The sequence below is a fragment of the Euleptes europaea genome, chromosome 1 (assembly GCF_029931775.1).
Source record: "Euleptes europaea isolate rEulEur1 chromosome 1, rEulEur1.hap1, whole genome shotgun sequence".
Lineage (NCBI taxonomy): Eukaryota > Metazoa > Chordata > Lepidosauria > Squamata > Sphaerodactylidae > Euleptes > Euleptes europaea.
In genome coordinates, this window is record NC_079312.1 from 178,340,656 (window position 1) to 178,358,347 (window position 17,692).

The 17,692-nt window shown below is 51.9% G+C and overlaps 1 protein-coding gene across 1 annotated transcript in view; it reads left to right on the plus strand.

Moving 5' to 3' along the window:
* Window positions 1–15,483, plus strand: part of FLNA (filamin A) — an 89,239-nt gene extending 73,756 nt beyond the window's left edge. The window contains exons 36-45 of the mRNA XM_056855973.1: window positions 15–167; window positions 1,440–1,562; window positions 2,865–3,131; window positions 3,452–3,589; window positions 5,992–6,107; window positions 6,938–7,070; window positions 10,526–10,702; window positions 10,802–11,020; window positions 12,819–13,007; window positions 15,284–15,483. Coding sequence (XP_056711951.1) covers window positions 15–167; window positions 1,440–1,562; window positions 2,865–3,131; window positions 3,452–3,589; window positions 5,992–6,107; window positions 6,938–7,070; window positions 10,526–10,702; window positions 10,802–11,020; window positions 12,819–13,007; window positions 15,284–15,471 — 1,703 coding nt within the window. The 3' untranslated portion in view covers window positions 15,472–15,483. The remainder of the gene's footprint in view (window positions 1–14; window positions 168–1,439; window positions 1,563–2,864; window positions 3,132–3,451; window positions 3,590–5,991; window positions 6,108–6,937; window positions 7,071–10,525; window positions 10,703–10,801; window positions 11,021–12,818; window positions 13,008–15,283) is intronic.
* Window positions 15,484–17,692: the final 2,209 nt, after the last annotated feature.

Below are 17,692 nucleotides of genomic sequence, written 5' to 3' on the forward strand. Positions count from 1 at the left end.
CTTGTCCCCTTTAGGGTACGGCGGTTTGAGCCTGTCCATCGAGGGCCCCAGTAAGGTGGACATCAACACGGAGGACCTGGAGGACGGGACCTGCAAAGTCACCTACTGCCCGACCGAACCCGGCAACTACATCATCAACATCAAGTTTGCAGACCAACACGTGCCTGGTAAGGGGCGCTCCCTCTTGGCTGTGGAGTTCACACGTTGGATCGGGACAGTTAGGGCAGGGGTGTCAAACATAGGATTTGGCCCCTTGAGAGATTTTATCCGGCCCGTGAGCCAGCCATCTCATAGAATAGAATCATAGAGTTGGAAGGGACCACCAGGGTCATCTAGTCCAACCCCCTGCACAATGCAGGAAATTCACAATTACCTCCCCCCCCCCACACACACACACAGTGACCCATATTCCATGCCCAGAAGATGGCCAAGGTGTCCTCCCTCTCATGATCTGCCTAAGGTCACAGAATCAGCATTGCTGACAGATGGCCATCTAGCCTTTGCTTAAAAACCTTCAGGGAAGGAGAGCCCACCACCTCCCGAGGAAGCCTGTTCCACTGAGGAACCGCTGTAAGTGTTAGAAGATTCTTCCTAATGTCTAGACGGCAACTCTTCTGATTTAATTTCAACCCGTTGGTTCCGGTCCGACCTTCTGGGGCAACAGAAAACAACTCGGCACCCTCCTCAATATGACCGCTCTTCACCTCCCCCACTCTCGATCTGGGCTGCCGAGGCATGGCTACTCAGAGTAGTTGTTTGCTAATAGGAAACCAGCATTGACGGCTGTGGCTGTACCCATACAGCATTGGATATTGTGCTGACGTTGCGCTGTCTCAGTCTTTCACAGATTAGCTATTCTGAGATTGTGGATGGGGAGGTTTCCTTTTTGTTCCCATCGTCCCTTTCATGGTGGGACAGAGCCAAGCTTGCAGGAGTTCCCTCCTGCTAGCAGGAAATCTTTCCTGCCCTGAGGATAGAGGAAGAGCAGGGAGGGGGGAAATTCCTGGATCTACCTTGCTGGGAATGGGGGCTAAAGAGAGAGACCACAAGCCCATCCCCATCTATACCTGGCTTCCTTTGAACTGTGTCTGCTCTTTTTTCCCTTTTTGACTCCAACACCTGAGCGGCACACTCTAATCTGGGGAACAGGGTTTGATTCCCCACCCCTCCATAAGAGCGGTGGACTCTGATCTGGAGAACCGGGTTTGATTCCCCACTCCTCCAAATGGCCAGCTGGGTGACTTTGGGCTAGTCACGGTTCTCTCCGAACACTCTCAGCCTCCCCTACCTCACAAGGTAGCTGTTGTGGGGAGAGGAAGGGAAGGTGATTGGAAACCGGGTTGAGACGCCTTAGAGGTAGAGAAAAAGCGGCATGTAAAAACCAACTGCTCTTCTTGTTTCCCTTTTTTGACCCCCCTTCTGTTTCTTTTCCGGCGCAGGGAGTCCGTTCTCTGTGAAGGTGACCGGGGAGGGGCGCATGAAGCAGACGATCACAAGAAGCCGCAAAGCCCCATCAGTTGCCAACATCGGCAGCCAGTGTGACCTCAGCTTGAAAATCCCAGGTGAGTGAGTGGTCAGCGAATCGCGGTTGGGTTATGCCCCACTTGGACAGAAAACGAATCCTGCAACCCTGGCTGCGGCAAACAGTTCTCGCTCGTGGCCAGTTTTGATATTTACTACTTCTCCCTTCTGGCCTGGCTGCGGTCACGCGTTGTTGAATCTTGCACCAGTAAGCGTGCTATAGAAAGGAACTTGCAACCTGGATTTTTCTCGTGTGGACAAGACAGTTCCGTTGTGTGATTGCTACAGTACAGCCGTGGCCTTTTATGCATGGCTGTTTCCCCTCGCTGTCACCCCTCCGACGATTTCGGGTCTTTGTTTTGATTATTCCTGCCGTTTCTGACTGTCAGAGGTCGCCTCGCTCTCCCCCTGCGTTTCCCCGCCTTTTGCCCCTGTTTTTAGACACACAATGACAATGTAAATGTCAAAAGCAAGTAAATGACATCAGATATGAAAATATAAGCAGAATATAGAAAAGTTAAAGAAGGCAGTAATTGAATTGTAACTATAAGTTTGTTCCAATATAATGTAGTTATCTTATCTATCTGTCTAGGTAGTAATTTGTTCTGTCTATCTAGGTAGTAATTTGATCTATCTATCATCTATCTAGTAATTTGTTCTATCTATCTGTCTGTCTGTCTGTCTAGTAATTTGTTCTATCTGTCTATCTATCTGTCTATCTATCTAGTAATTTGTTCTATCTAGTAATTTGTTCTATCTAGTAATTTGTTCTATCTAGTAATTTGTTCTGTCTAGTAATTTGTTCTATCTATCTGTCTGTCTAGTAATTTGTTCTATCTATCTGTCTGTCTAGTAATTTGTTCTATCTATCTAGTAATTTGTTCTGTCGATCGATCGTTCTGTCGATCGATCGTTCTGTCGATCGATCGTTCTGTCAATTTAGTCTGTCTAGTACTGCTCATACAGCTATAGCCTTGAGTAGAAATGTAGTGATTTGTTTATGTTTGTATGTCTGTATGTTTAATTTGGAAAATGAAAAAAAAATTTTTAATGTGATCTTGGATGGCAACCGTCATGGTTGAAAGATTGGCGGTCTGGCTGCATCCCGGCCTCCCTCTCAACAAGGGCGATAGGCTATCATTGGCCTCGATGGACCGATGGTCTGATTCGGCAGAAGGCGGCTTCATATGTGTGATGCCAGAGACTATTTTTGCCCCACCTGCGGCTGCATTGCAAACCTGGGTGCCTAGTGCGGCATGGTGCAGATGGATGGCAGGGAACTCGCAGAGGTGGTATCCAAGCATACCAATAACCCATGTTTTGTGACCTCTCCTCCCCTCAAGAAATCAACATCCGAGACATGACCGCTCAAGTGACGAACCCGTCGGGCAAGTCCCACGAGGCGGAGATCTTGGAGGCCGAGAACAACACATACTGCATCCGCTTCGTGCCCACCGAGACGGGCATCCACTCGGTCAGCGTCAAGTACAAAGAACAGCACGTTCCCGGAAGCCCCTTCCAGTTTACCGTGGGCCCTCTTGGCGAGGGTGGGGCGCACAAGGTGCGGGCAGGCGGCCCGGGATTGGAGCGAGCCGAAGCCGGCGTGCCAGGTATGCTGCGGCCGGAAGTGGGGTAGATAAAGGGCTTAATTTAGAATACGTAACGCACTTGTGTACAAATCTCCCAGGGTTTTGCGTCCAGATAAACTGCTTTCTTGGGTATTGGGAGGATTTTCAGGCAGACTATTCCAGCGGATTGAATGAGAGCTATTGAAACAAACTCCTGTTCCCCATTGAGGAAGCCTTTGTTGTTGGAAACGGCCGCAACGCCAGCTAACTCTGGAGCAGGGCTCCTCGGAGTATGCCCGAGTCCCCTCTTCCCTCCTTTTCACAAGACTTCTCCTTTTTACCCCTCTCCCCCCCAATCTCAGCTGAATTCAGCATTTGGACCAGGGAAGCGGGGGCCGGGGGCCTGTCCATCGCCGTGGAGGGTCCCAGCAAGGCAGAGATCGCGTTTGAGGACCGGAAGGACGGCTCCTGCGGCGTTTCCTACATTGTGCAAGAACCCGGTAAGCTATCAGGTGCCGTCATGGTGTAGTGGTTAAGAGCGGTGGTTTGGAGCGGCGGAGTCTGATCTGGAGAACTGGGTTTGATTCCCCCATTCCTCCACACGAAACCAGCTGGGTGACCTTGGGCTAGTCTCACTCTCTCAGCCCCACCTCCCTCACAGGGTGTCTGTTGTGGGGAGGGGAAGGGAAGGTGATTGTAAGCTGGTTTGATCCTCCCTTAAGTGGTGGAGAAAGTCAGCATATAAAAACACTCTTCTTCTTCTTCTATCGTGACTTGGAGCAGGAGGCTGGCCGCAGAAGCCCTTTTTTGAGAAAACCCCAAGGGATTCCTGGGGCCTGGCTGAGCGCAGCAACTCCTGTGATGCCGGCAGTAGCATTCTGTTTGCACCTTGACTAGTGGTGTAGCCCTGACCAGTTGCATAGCATCACTGCCAGTACCATGGGGTGGGGGGTGGGAGAGACGCTGGGCTCAACCTTGGCCGTGGATTGAGAGCGGGGTATAAATTAATAAATAAATAAACCAGGCCTGGAACTATTCTTACTATTCCTGTCAGCCACTGTTTTACAGCCTTGTCCTAGCCTCTCCTCTCTTGGCAATGGCTCTAGTAAGCCAAAGAGAGGGAAATCTGCCTGGCGTGGAATCCTAGAGTTAGAAGGGACCACCAGGGACCACTACACCCAGCGTGGTGTAGTGGTTCAGAGCGGTGGTTTGGAGTGGTGGAGTCTGATCTGGAGAACCGGGTTTGATTCCCCCACTCCTCCACATGAGCGGCAAAGGCTAATCTGGTGAACTGGATTTGTTTCCCCACTCCTCCACACGAAGCCAGCTGGGGGACCTTGGGCTAGTCACTGGTCTCTCAGCCCCACCTACCTCACAGGGTGTATGTTGTGGGGAGGGGAAGGGAAGGTGTCTCCCTTAAGTGGTAGAGAAAGTCGGCATATAAAAACCAACTCTTCTTTTTCGTCATCATCATCTAGTCCAACCCCCTGCACAGTGCAGGAAAATGGCAGCTGCCTTCTGGGACTACCCGACAGGCAGGGTGTTGTCAACTCCCTGGGTAGGAGCCAGACTTGAAAAGGCCTTTCTGCATGCTGAGGGGGCCGTGAGATAAACTGACCCAACACAATTTACAGATTTGCGGCAGGAGGAAAGGGAAATATAGTAGGCCCTAATAGTAGCCCCGTGGCACAGAGTGATAAGCTGCAGTACTGCAGTCCAAGCTCTGCTCACGACCTGCGTTCGATCCCAACGGAGGTTGGTTTCAGGTCGCCGGCTCAAGGTTGACTCATCCTTCCATCCTTCCGAGGTCGGTAAAATGAGGACCCAGCTTGCTGGGGTAAAGGGAAGACGACTGGGGAAGGCGTTGGCAAACCACCCCGTAAAGCAAAGTTTGCCTAGTAAACGTCGGGATGTGACGTCACCCCATGGGTCAGGAATGACCTGGTGCTTGCACAGGGGACCTTTACCTTTTTAATCATGGAGGCCGTTCAATAGAGTTTTGCGTTGGGATTGGCATTGACCTGGAGATGGAATAGCAAGGACCAGCGGCATCCCATCTCACGCAGTGGCCAACCAGTTCCTCTGGATGGCCAACAACCGGGCATAGGGGCTGAGGCCTCCCTCGATAAGAACCTCAGAAGAGCCCTGCTAGATCAGACCAGTGAGAGTCCATCCGGTCCAGCATCCCATCTCACACAGTGGCCAACCAGATCCTCTGGAGGTCCAGCAACAGGGCACAGAGGCTGAGGACTTCAGAAGAACCTCAGAAGAGCCCTGCTGGATCAGACCAGTGGTCCATCTAGTCCAGCATCCTGTCTCACATAGAAGCCAACCAGTTCTTCTGGAGGTCCAGCAACAGGGCACAGAGGCCGAGGCCTTCCCCTGATGTTGCCTCCTGGTGTCAGTATTCAGAGGTTTACTGCCTCTGAACATGAAGGTTCCAGCGTGGTGTAGTGGTTAAGAGCGGTAGTTTGGAGTGGTGGAGTCTGATCTGGAGAGCCGGGTTCGATTCCCCACTCCTCCACATAAGCGGCGGAGGCTAATCTGGTGAACGAGATTGGTTTCCCCGCTCCTGCACACAAAGCCAGCTGGGTGACCTTGGGCTAGTCACACTCCCTCAGCCCCACCTACCTCCCAGGGTGTCTGTTGTGGGGAAGGGAAGGTGATTGTATGCTGGCTTGACTCTGCCTTAAGTGGTAGAGAAAGTCAACAGATAAAAGCAACTCTTCTTCTTTAGTCAGTATGGCTAGTAGCCCATTGCTAGTCCTGATAGAATAGCCACTGATAGTTCTGCACAGCTGCTTGAAACGGCCTGCACTTGGGAGCGTCGCGGGTGCCAAACACGCCCCCATAGCTGGGCTTCCTATTCACCCCCCTCTTCTCTCTCTCTTTTCCTCGGCAGGAGACTACGAAGTTTCCGTGAAGTTCAATGACGAACACATTCCCGACAGCCCCTTCGTGGTGCCAGCCACCTCCACCTCCGACGATGCCCGCCGACTCACTGTTTCTAGTCTTCAGGTGAGGCACTGGGAGAAACCACCCCGTTGCCCCCCTCGGCGGCTGGGCAGAGTAGGCATCGATGCCCTTCCAGGCTGGCTGTCCCTTCCCCTGAGATGGGGAAGGTTTTGGATTGGTGGCGGGGTGCAAGGGGGTATTGGATTTGGGGAGAATTTAAGGCGCAGGCGGCCTGTGCTGTGAGACAGCACAGTGGCCGGACATCTTATTTTATTTGTTGAAAACATTTGTTAGCCGCCTTCCTTCCTTACGGAGCTCAAAACAGCTTACGATATGAACAAAATGTGTAAAATTGAGTGCATAAAAATAGATACAGCCATTTATGGGGGTGAAAGAAGGAAGGGTGGAGAGAGATGTTAGGCGAGGACCGGCGGGTATCTCACGCCAGCCTTGGAACAGCAACGGTGCCCAACTCTGTCAGCCCCGCAGGGATTTGCTTTGGGGTTTTTCTCGTGTCTCGTTTAAAGACTACTAACAGGCCCTGCGTCTCGTGCCGGGGCTTAAAGACGGAGAGCTTCCCCGGGCGCTCCTCTGCCAAGTCCCTCTCTCGCTCCTGAAGACTTTTCAGTCTCCTGCTTTTCGGGGCGCGGGGCCAAGCCTTCCCCCGTTCTCGTTCCCTTCCCTCGTTCTCGTTCCCTCCCTTCGCTTGCGCCGTCGTCCAGCTTTCCTGGGGCAGCTCTCCCTCTCTAAGCCGACGGGCTCCAGTAAGTGGCCTTGGGGGGGGTCTCGTGTTCGTGGGCGAAAGGGAGGGGGTGCCGCGGCCGAAGCCTGATGCCATCTTCCCTCTCCCTCCCCAAATCTTTCCCGCCTTCTAACGCGCTCTGTGCTTCCAGGAGTCAGGGTTAAAAGTGAACCAACCAGCCTCGTTTGCCGTCAGCTTGAACGGGGCCAAGGGGGTGATTGACGCCAAGGTCCACAGCCCCTCGGGGGCGCTGGAGGAGTGCCATGTTACGGAGATCGACGAAGGTAAGGAGCTCTGCCCCCCCGCCGCCTGGCAGAACAGGGGCAGGCGGCTGGCGATGCAGCCAGTAGGGCTCTGTGCCCATCCACTGCACCCGACACACACACACACACACGAAGAGGTCAGAAGGGAGAAGGGTTGCCAACCTCCAGATGCGCCCTGGAGATCTCCTAGAATTATAATATATAGATGACTTCAAGTACTTGAAAGGCTGTCCTATAGAGGATGGTGCCAGGTTGTTTTCTGATGCCCCAGGAGGTCGGACCAGAACCAACGGGTTGAAATTAAATCAAAAGAGTTTCCATCTAGACATTAGGAAGAATTTTCTAACTGTTAGAGCAGTTTTTCGGTGGAACAGGCTTTCTCAGGAGGTGGTGGCTCTCCTTCCCTGGAGATTTTTAAGAAGAGGTTGGATGGCCATCTGTCAGCAATGCTGATTCTGTGACCTTAGGCAGATGATGAGAGGGTGGGCATCTTGGGCATCTTCTGGTCACTGGGGGTGAGGGGAGGGAGGTAGTTGTGAATGTCCTGCATTGTGCAGGGGGTTGGACTATATGACCCTGGTGGTCCCTTCCAACTCTATGTTTCTATGATTCTTATTCTTCTAATCCTCTCTGCCCCAAATCACCACTGTCCCTCCCTTATCAGGGGCTTCCGGATCCTAGTCTGACGCTCAAACCGCAGCACTGCAGCGGTGGTAGCATAGAGGTGGGCTGACGAGAGGCCCCAGAGTGTCGCCAGGCAGTTGCCGATTCAGTCCACAAAGCAGAAGAGGAAATGGGTGGGGGGCGGGGGGAGGAAGCCTGGTGCCAGGCCAACAGAGGGGCAGCGCTAACCTCCACCCGTTTCCTGCTGGCTTGTTGGTTCAGGGGTCCCTGGGGGAAATGGAAAGGGGCGGAGAGGTCAGCTGGGGCAGTGGAGCCAAAGAACTAAAAAAAATAGCGTTTGTCTTCCCCACACTGATTTCAGCTCCAGTGGACGGGCTCTTCTTTCTTTCTTTGTTTCCCCCTGTTCTTAGACCGAGGTCTTGAACAATAAAACCATAACACTTAAATAAGACCCATCTCTGAAAACACCTCCCTTCGACTCTTCTCTGCAGCCTCCAAAAAACGAGCAACAAAATAAGTACGCTGAGGGTCGGAGTCCTCTAAGAGGAACTGAACCTATTGCTCCAAAGTTGCTCGAGAAAACGCGGATCGTTTGTTAAAACGTGGTATAATCTATTTACATGGTATAATATATAATACCATGGTATGATCTGCCCTGACCTGGATGGCCCAGGCTAGCCTGATCTCGTCAGATCTTAGAAGCTAAGCAGGGTCAGCCCTGATTAATATTTGGATGGGAGACCACCAAGGAATACCTGTGCAGAGGAAGGCATTGGCAAACCACCTGTTAGTCTCTTGCCATGAAAACCCCAAAAAAGGGGTCGCCATACGTCGGCTGCGACTTGACGCACTTTACGCACACGCACATAATCTATTTTAGCCTAAGTTGGTATACATAAGGACAACGCAAAAGGATGTGTACCAAGGAGTCCCCTGACTGAAGAGGGCAGGGACACAGCCGGTCTGAAAAAGGGATCTTTAGCAGATGGCCCGGCAAAACCATTGAAAAAGGGCAATTAAATCTTGAATGCATAAAGATTCCACATAACTTTGGACTAACCAGAGAATCCAGATAGGAAGATTACCCTTAGGTAACAGGCCCAGGGCATGCAGAGAACATGTCCTCCAAGCATCAAAATGAGTGTCACTCTTATCTCTAGCATAGATCAGTTTGGCCACATTTTTTTTTACATTGATCTCCAGAAGAAGAGTAAAGGTCTTCCACCTTCAAATTTACAAGTGATAGCTTCCGTTCAAAATGCTGGAGGATGGATGGGCTCACTGGCGTTGTGGAAGACTGACCTTGCCAGACACTTTATTTTATTTATTTTATTAGATTTATATCCCGTCCTCTATCCTGGCCAGGGTCAGGCTCAGGGCTGGTATCAACAACAGCAACATATCCTAAAATACAATAAAACATTCAAATCCATACCATATTAATTGAAATTGAACAAATTTGCCTCGGGGTTGTGCAGGGAGTCCTTCCTTAGCGTTCCTGTTTGAAATGGGGCTCCCTGTTTTAAGAGGGAAATGTATGGCTTTAGAAGAACGTATATTTCCTTCTTTAAATGCTAGTAACAGAGCAGAGGTGGCCTGGTTTAAAAGAGCACAGTTGAGCGGGAGGGGGTAAACCCTTAAGCCCCTCTCACTACCCTGCATGGCGCCTAGGCAAACTGAGGCTGCCAAAGCTCGAAAGGTGCATTTATTGAAGGAACGCAGGAACCTGTTTGAAACCTAAGTCAGCTGGGGAGGGAAGGGGACATACTTCAGGATGTGAGCTTGAATGGTGGGAAGGGGCAGGAGAATTGAACACCACAGCGTGGAGACCCAGCGTGGTGTAGTGGTTAAGGGCAGTGGCTTGGAGCGGTGGAGTCTGATCTGGAGAACCAGGTTTGAATCCCTGCTCTCCACATGAGCGGCGGAGGCTAATCTGGTGAACTGGATTTGTTTCCCCGCTCCTCCACATGAAGCCAGCTGGGTGACCTTGGGCTAGTCACAGCTCTCTTAGAGAACTCCCTTAGCCCCACCTACCTCACAGGGTAGGTGTGGAAGGTGGGGAAGGGAAGGTGATTGTAGGCCGGTTTGATTCTGCCTTAAGTGGTAGAGGAAGTCGGCATTTAAAAATCAGCTCCTCTTCTTCTTCCCTAAAAGCAAGTTGCCCTTCCCCAGGATTTGAGTCAGACCTATATCTAAATGTTGCTAGCATGGCCCTACCTTGGCCTTCAAGGGTTTGTTAAGCTGCATCTAGGCAGAACATGGGTTGTGCTGATAAGTTGCGCATAGACTTCGGCAGCTTCTCTGGTCCCAGGTTCAATCCCCGGCATCTCCAGTTAAAGGGACTAGGCAAGTAGGTGATGGGAAAGACCCCTGCCTGAGACCCTGGAGAGCCATAGGGGGAGGGGCCGTGGCTCAGTGGTAGAGCATCCGCTTGGCATGCAGAAGGTCCCAGGTTCAATCCCTGGCATCTCCAGTTAAAGGGACTAGGCAAGGAGGTGATGTGAAAGACCTCAGCCTGAAACCCCAGAGAGCCACTGCCGGTCTGAGTCGACAGTGCTGACTTTGATGGACCCAGGGTCTGATTCAGTGTAAGGCTCAGTGGCAGAGCATCTGTTTGGCATGCAGAAGGTCCCAAGTTCAACTCCCAGCATTTGCAGTTAAAGGGACCAGGCAAGTAGGTGATGTGAAAGAACCCTGCCTGAGACCCTGGAGAGCCGCTGCCGGTGTGAGTAGACAGTACTGACTTTGATGGACCAAGGGTCAGATTCAGTAATGCAAACCTTCCTGCCCTCCCTCTCCTTCTCACCTTGCCTCTTGAAACTGACCCTTTCTCCTCCCGTGCCTCGCTGCAGACAAATACGCAGTCCGCTTCATCCCCCGCGAGAACGGCATCTACTCTGTCGACGTCAAGTTCAATGGCAGCCACATTCCTGGCAGCCCCTTCAAGATCCGCGTCGGGGAGGTGGGGCAGGCCGGAGACCCGGGGATGGTGTCTGCCTACGGCCCCGGCTTGGAGGGTGGCGTGACAGGTAAGGACGGAGGGAGCGGGAGGCAGGCCGTCCAGGTGCCGCAACGGGAAGGAGCTTATCCGTCTCACCCTGGATTCTGGCCCATTTCCTCCCCTGCAGGAAGCCCGGCCGAGTTCATTGTCAACACCACCAACGCAGGACCTGGGGCACTGGCGGTCACCATCGACGGTCCTTCAAAGGTGAAGATGGACTGCCAGGAGTACCCGGAGGGCTACAAGGTCATCTACACGCCCATGGCGCCCGGCAGCTACCTCATCTCCATTAAGTATGGCGGCCCGTACCACATCGCTGGCAGCCCCTTCAAGGCCAAAATCACAGGTAGACGCCTCTGTGGCTTGGAGATGGGGGCTCTTCTCAGACCTCGGTCCTCTTGGAGAACCCGGGAGCCTAGGGGTCGGGTTCCCGTTTGCCCCTTATGGCGGGAGACTTGGAGAGGGGCCGTGGCTCAGTGGTACAGCATCTGTTTGGCATGCGGAAAGTCCAAGGTTCAATCCCCGGCATCTCCAGTTAAAAGGACCAGTTAGTAGGTAATGTGAATGGCCTCTGCCTGATACTCGGGAACTCTTGCACCCGGGATTAAGGCGGTTGCCTTGGATTGAGGTGCTTGACTCTGTACAAACTTTATGGACTTGAATTGGCAGTGGTTATGATTGAATTTTATGAGGAAATCTTAGGTAGTAGTGTAGAATCTATTTCATATGCGATGCACTTAGGTTTCGTTCTATTTAATACACTTTTGATAATATTTTTGAACCACGGTAGTATTGTATTAGAGGCTAGTCTGTGATTTTTCACTATGTCATATTGTGCATAGTAAGGTGTGTTTTTACTTGTGATACCCTGAAGAGGCATGGGGAGGGGCCAGTTAAAGGGACCAGGCAAGTAGGTGATGTGGAAGACCTCAGCCTGAGACTCTGGAGAGCCATGGAGAGGGGCCGTGGCTCAGTGGTAGAGCAGGATCAGCCTAGAGCATCCCCGACAAGTGCTTCTCCAGCCTCTGCTTAAAGACTGCCAGTGAGGGGGAGCTCACCACCTCCCTAGGGAGCCGATTCCGCTGTCGAGCCACTCTTCCTGTAAATCTTCTCCCCTAATACCCATCCCGGTACCTTTCCGCCTGCAATTTAAACCCATTATTGGGAGTCCTGTCCTCTGCTGCCTACAGGAACAGCTCCCTGCCCTCCTCTAAGTGACAGCCCTTCAAATACTTAGAGAGCAATCATGTCCCCCCTTCATCCTCCTCTTCAGACTAAACATTCCCAACTCCCTCAGCCTTTCCTCATAGGGCTTGTTCTCCAGGCCCCCGATCATCCTCGTCGCTCTCCTCTGCCCCCGTACCATTCTGTCCACATTCCATGCTAGAGCAGTGGCTCTCAACCTTTTTTGCTCCATTCCCCCCTTTCACCATTGTTCAGAATATAGAATCATAGAGTTGGAAGGGACCACTAGGGCCATCTAGTCCAACCCCCTGCACAATGCAGGAAATTCACAACTACCTCCCCCCTCCACACCCCTAGTGACCAGAAGATGGCCAAGATGCCCTCCCTCTCATCATCTGCCTAAGGTCACAGAATCAGCATTGCTGACAAATGGCCATCTAACCTCTTATTAAAAACCTCCAGGGAAGGAGAGCTTACCACCTCCCGAGGAAGCCTGTTCCACTGAGGAACCGCTCTGTTAGAAAATCCTTCCTAATGTCTAGACAGAAACTCTTTTGATTTAATTTCAACCTGTTGGTTCTGGTCCGACCTTCTTGGGCAACAGAAAACAACTCGGCACCCTCCCCTATATGACAGCCCTTCAAGTACTTGAACATGGTTATCATATAATCCCCCCCATCCCACAATATTGAATGTCGCAGATTAAATTAAAAATGAACCACAGTTTTACAGATGGTACGTAATCTACAGGACATCACATTTTGCTGAAGTGGTCCCAATCCCCCCCCCCCCGGAACCCTAAAATTTTCCCTTGGTGGGGAATTCCCCCCTTGTTGAGAACCCATGGCCCAGAGGCAGCGGCCTTGATCTGTGTGAGGGGCAGAGGGCACGTTGCCCAGGGCTAGCCTGCCTCGATGCTCATGTCATCTTCTTTCTTCCCTCCCTCTCTTCGGTGGCAGGCGCCCGCCTGGTCAGCAGTCACAGCCTCCATGAGACGTCCTCCGTCTTCATGGACGGCGCGGCCAAGCCCGAGGGAGGCATGCCCAAGTTTGCATCGGACGCCAGCAAAGTTGTGGCCAAGGGTCTGGGCCTCAACAAGGGCTTTGTAGGACAGAAGAACTCCTTCACGGTGGATTGCAGCAAAGCAGGTGGGTAGCTGTTCTCAAAACCGTCGTGGTGTCAGGGCTGTTTAGCTTTGAAAGAAGGTAGTTCAGGGGAGACATGATAAAGGTCTATAAAATTAGGCATGGTGTGGAGAGAGTGGGCAGGGAGAAGCTTTTCTCCCTCGTAATACTAGAATGCGGGGTCATCTGCTGAAGCTGGAGGGTGAGAGATTCAAAAGAGATAAAAGGAAGTATTTCTTCACACAACCCATAGTTAAATTGTTTAACTCACTGCCCCAGGATGTGGTGAGGCCGCCACTTTAGAAGGCTTTAAGAGGTGAGTGGGCATGTTCAGGGAGGAGAGGGCTATCCATGGCTACTAGTCCAAATGGATACTAGTCACGATGCACCCCTGTTATCTCCAGGATCAGAGGAGCATGCCTATTCTATTAGGTGCTGTGAAACATAGGCAGGACGGTGCTGCTGCAGTCGTCTTGTTTGTGGCTTCCTAGAGGCACCTGGTTGGCCCCTGTGCGAACAGACTGCTGGACTTGATGGGCCTGGGTCTGATCCAGCAGGGCTTTAAGAGGGGAGTGGACATGTTCTTGGAGGAGAGGGCTAATATAACAGCCCCTAATATAACAGACATGCTCCTCTGATACGGGAGAGAATAGGTATACATAATGACTAGCATCCATTTGGACCAGTAGCCATGAATAGCCCCATCCTCCATAAGAAAATAAGGAAAGCCCTGCTGGATCAGACCAAGGCCCATCAAGTCCAGCAGTCTGTCCACACGGGCCAACCAGGTGCCTCCAGGAAACCCACAAACAAGACGGCTGCAGCAGCATTTATCCTGCCTGTGTTCCACAGCACCTAATATGATAGGCATTCTCCTCTGATCCTGGGGAGAATAGGTATGCATCACGGCTAGTATCCATTTTTACTAGTAGCCATGGATAGCCCTCTCCTCCATGAACATGTTCACTCCCCTCTTCAAGCCTTCCAAGTTGGCAGGCAATTCTACATCCTGGGGCAGGGAGTTCCACAGTTTAACTACATGGACACCCTCTGAAACTGTTAAACAGAGCTACTTCCTGAAATGTTAGCTGCTGCTTAGAATTACGCGTAACCTCACTCCCTGACATTTTGTGGTTGGCTCCACCTCCAGCAGCAGCCATTTTGCCGTTGCGCCCACCACCCTGTTCCAAAAATTCCAAAGGGGCTCACCACCTTCAAAAAGGTTGGGCAACCCTGCCCTATGCGACGGCCCCGATAAGGCTTCTTCGACCCACCAAGCTCATTTTCTGCGTGTTTAAGTGCATAGTCTTTCCCTGTCCTGGGAATCTGGGGCGAATAAATGATGAGAAAGCGAACTGTATAACAGACTAGATATAATCAGGGTTATAAAGCTGCAGTACTGCAGTCAAAAGCTCTGCTCATGACCTGAGTTCGATCCCAACGGAAGCAGGTTTCAGGTCGCCGGCTCAAGGTTGACTCAGCCTTCCATCCTTCCGAGGTCGGTGAAATGAGTACCCAGCTTGCTGGGGGTAAAGGGAAGATGACTGGGGAAGGCACTGGCAAACCACCCTGTAAACAAAGTCTGCTTAGTAAACGTCGGGATGTGACGTCACCCCATGCGTCAGGAATGACCCAGTGCTTGCTCAGGGGACCTTTACCTTTTTTAATATAGCCCAGAGTAGAACGATGTGCAAGTATACCACCTTAGTGGGCTTTCAAGTTTGAAAATTGATATATACCCCTACAGACATACCTGGGCTTTTACAGTTCTGTTTATATAGTGTGATACGTTTGTATATTGTTTGTGTGTGCGTTGTATGGGATTTTATCTGACCCCTGATGTAGGCCAGTTGGCCGAAACGCGTTGGTGTGTGGTTTAAGTTTATCAACCTTAACAGTTGCTATTGTGCTTTGTTTGACCATTTTTAATGTTTTTAACCCTTATACAAGCGCCCTAAAATAAATATATTTCGATGTAACCTTTATCTTATCTTTACAAAGCGAAAAATCAGCAGGGATAATTCCACTTACCGAGGAGGATTTATGTTCACTCCCGAGGGTGCTTCTGGTTTGGCAGCTACAAAGGAAGAAGGGGGATTGATCTAAATCCTCACGTTCTGCTCTTCTGCTTCCCAGTACAGCGGATGCTTATATCTCTGTATAAGAGCCAGCCTGATGTAGTGGTTAAGATCGGTGGTTTGGAGCAGTGGACCGGGTGTGATTCCCCCACTCCTCCAGATCAGACTCCATCAAAGCCGGCGCGTCACCCCCTGACCGCTCCCCTCTCTCCCCCTCCCCAGGAAACAACATGCTGCTGGTGGGCGTCCACGGCCCCAAGACCCCCTGCGAAGAGATCGTGGTGAAGCACCTGGGCAACCGGCTGTACAACGTCACCTACCTGCTGAAGGACAGAGGGGACTACGTGCTGGTGGTGAAATGGGGGGAGCAGCACATCCCCGGCAGCCCCTTCCGCGTCTCCGTGCCTTAATCCTCCTCATGCCCCCCCGCCCCTCCCGAGCCCCGTTCTGCAGTGCCACTAAAGCCTCCCCCCTCCAACCCGAGACGCCTCCTCCTGCCGGGGGGGCGTGGGTTTTGTGCCAAAGAGGCTGGCGATGGGGGTGGGAGGGGGAGCAGGTTTCCTTTAAAATAAGCAGGGGGTGGGGCGGGTCAGGATTCCTGTGGATCTGTTTACAATGCAGCACTAAACTCCCCGACCCGTTTTGTCCGTGACTTCCTCCTCCACCTCGGAAGGGGGGAGGGCAGGACTGACAATGCTTTTTCTTGCCTAAACACTGCCTTTTGTGCCCGTGGACTGAACCTCCGTGCCCCCTGGCTCTGCCAGGAGAGGCTCCTTAGCCGTCAACAGGGCGCCGGGATACCGCGTATACCTCCCGGCGCCACCCACTGCTTCCGAGAAACCACTGCTCCCGACGGTGTGGCAGGCGGCCCTCGCCTCCCCGACTCGAGTCCCCCTCCTTCCCCTCTCGGCCCGAGGGGGAAGCTCTCTCGATGACCGGCGGCGGGAGCTGCCGTTGCGTCTCCTTGCTTTGCCGGTTTGTAACCAAAACCTTGTTTAGTCCTTCCAAGTCTTCAGTCGCCGTTGGGCGCAACGGCGCGACCCCTTTGCTCTGACGAGGGAGGGAAATAAAGTTCTGCTTCAAATGGCTGCCTGTTGTCCGTCTCTTTTCTTCTCATCTGGAGGTCTGACTTAGCTCACCGTCCCGTGTGTTCCAGGGGAGTGGAGGGGCTGTGGCTCAGTGGTAGAGCATCCGCTTGGCATGCAGAAGGTCCCAGGTTCAATCCCCGGCATCTCCAGTTAAAGGGACCGGGCAAGCAGGTGATGTGAAAGACCTCAGCCTGAGACCCTGGAGAGCAGCGGCCAGTCTGAGTAGACAATACTGACCTTGATGGCAAAGGGTCTGATTCAGTAGGGGAGGGGCTGCGGCTCAGTGGGAGAGCCTCTGCTCGGCATGCAGAAGGTCCCAGGTTCAACCCCCAGTTAAAAATACCAGGCAATAGGTGATGGGAAAGACCTCTCTACCTGAGACCCTGGAGAGCAGCTGCCAGTCTGAGTAGACAATGCTGACCTTGATGGACAAAGGGGATTCAGTAGGGGAGGGGCTGTGGCTCAGTGGGAGAGCCTCTGCTCGGCGTGCAGAAGGTCCCAGGTTCAACCCCTGGCATCTCCAGTTAAAAATACTAGGCAATAGGTGATGGAAAGACCTTTGCCTGAGATCCTGGACAGCCACTGCCAGTCTGAGTAGACAATACTGACCTTGATGGACTGATGGTCTGACTATATGTAAGGCAGCTTCATGTGTAGGGACGGGCCATGGCTCAGTGGTAGAACACCTGCTTGGCATGCAGAAGGTCCCAGGTTCAATCCCTGGCATCTCCGGTGGAAAGGACCAGGCAGTAGGTTATGGGAAAGGCCTCTATTTGATATACTGGAGAGCTGCTGCCAGTCTGAGTAGACAAGCTGGAACGTGTCCAGAGGAGAGCAACAAAGATGGTGAGGGGTCTGGAGACTGAAGGGAAGGCACCCCGAAAGTGCCTTGGGGAAAGCATGCACGGTGCTTTGAGGGAAGAACACATACAGTGTCTTGAGTTCCAGAGATCAATCTGAATTGCCCCAGTGATTTCTCAGTTTATTAAGCAATAATACAATGGATAGCAAAGGTCAAACAATGGAACTAAAACAAGGCATACCAAGATTAATGAGATAAAAAGGAAAGAAAGACAATGACAATTCCATCTTGAAGTCAGCATCCTTAGAGCAAACATTTGGCTGTCTGGTACCTGGATTGATGAGCTTAGTAGATATTAATCCTTTTAGAGTTGCTAATCCCTTTAAGGCTGCTCCACTGAGGTCATTAGGGCACTATACAGGCAATAGCCTTGTACATTATATTTCCAAAGACGGGACCTAGAAATTGTTGGAGCCAGTGCATAATGTGCCCAGGGTTTTCCCAGCAGACACCACACGTGACCACAAGAATAACTACAAGAGACCAAGTCCTATGAGGAAAGGTTGAAGGAGCTGGGTATGTTTAGCCTGGAGAGGGGAAGACTGAGAGGGGATACGATAACCATCTTCAAGTACTTGAAGGGCTGTCATATGGAGGAGGGTGCCAGGTTGTTTTCTGTTGCCCCAGAAGGTCGGACCAGAACCGACCGGTTGAAATGAAATCAAAAGAGTCTGTCTAGAC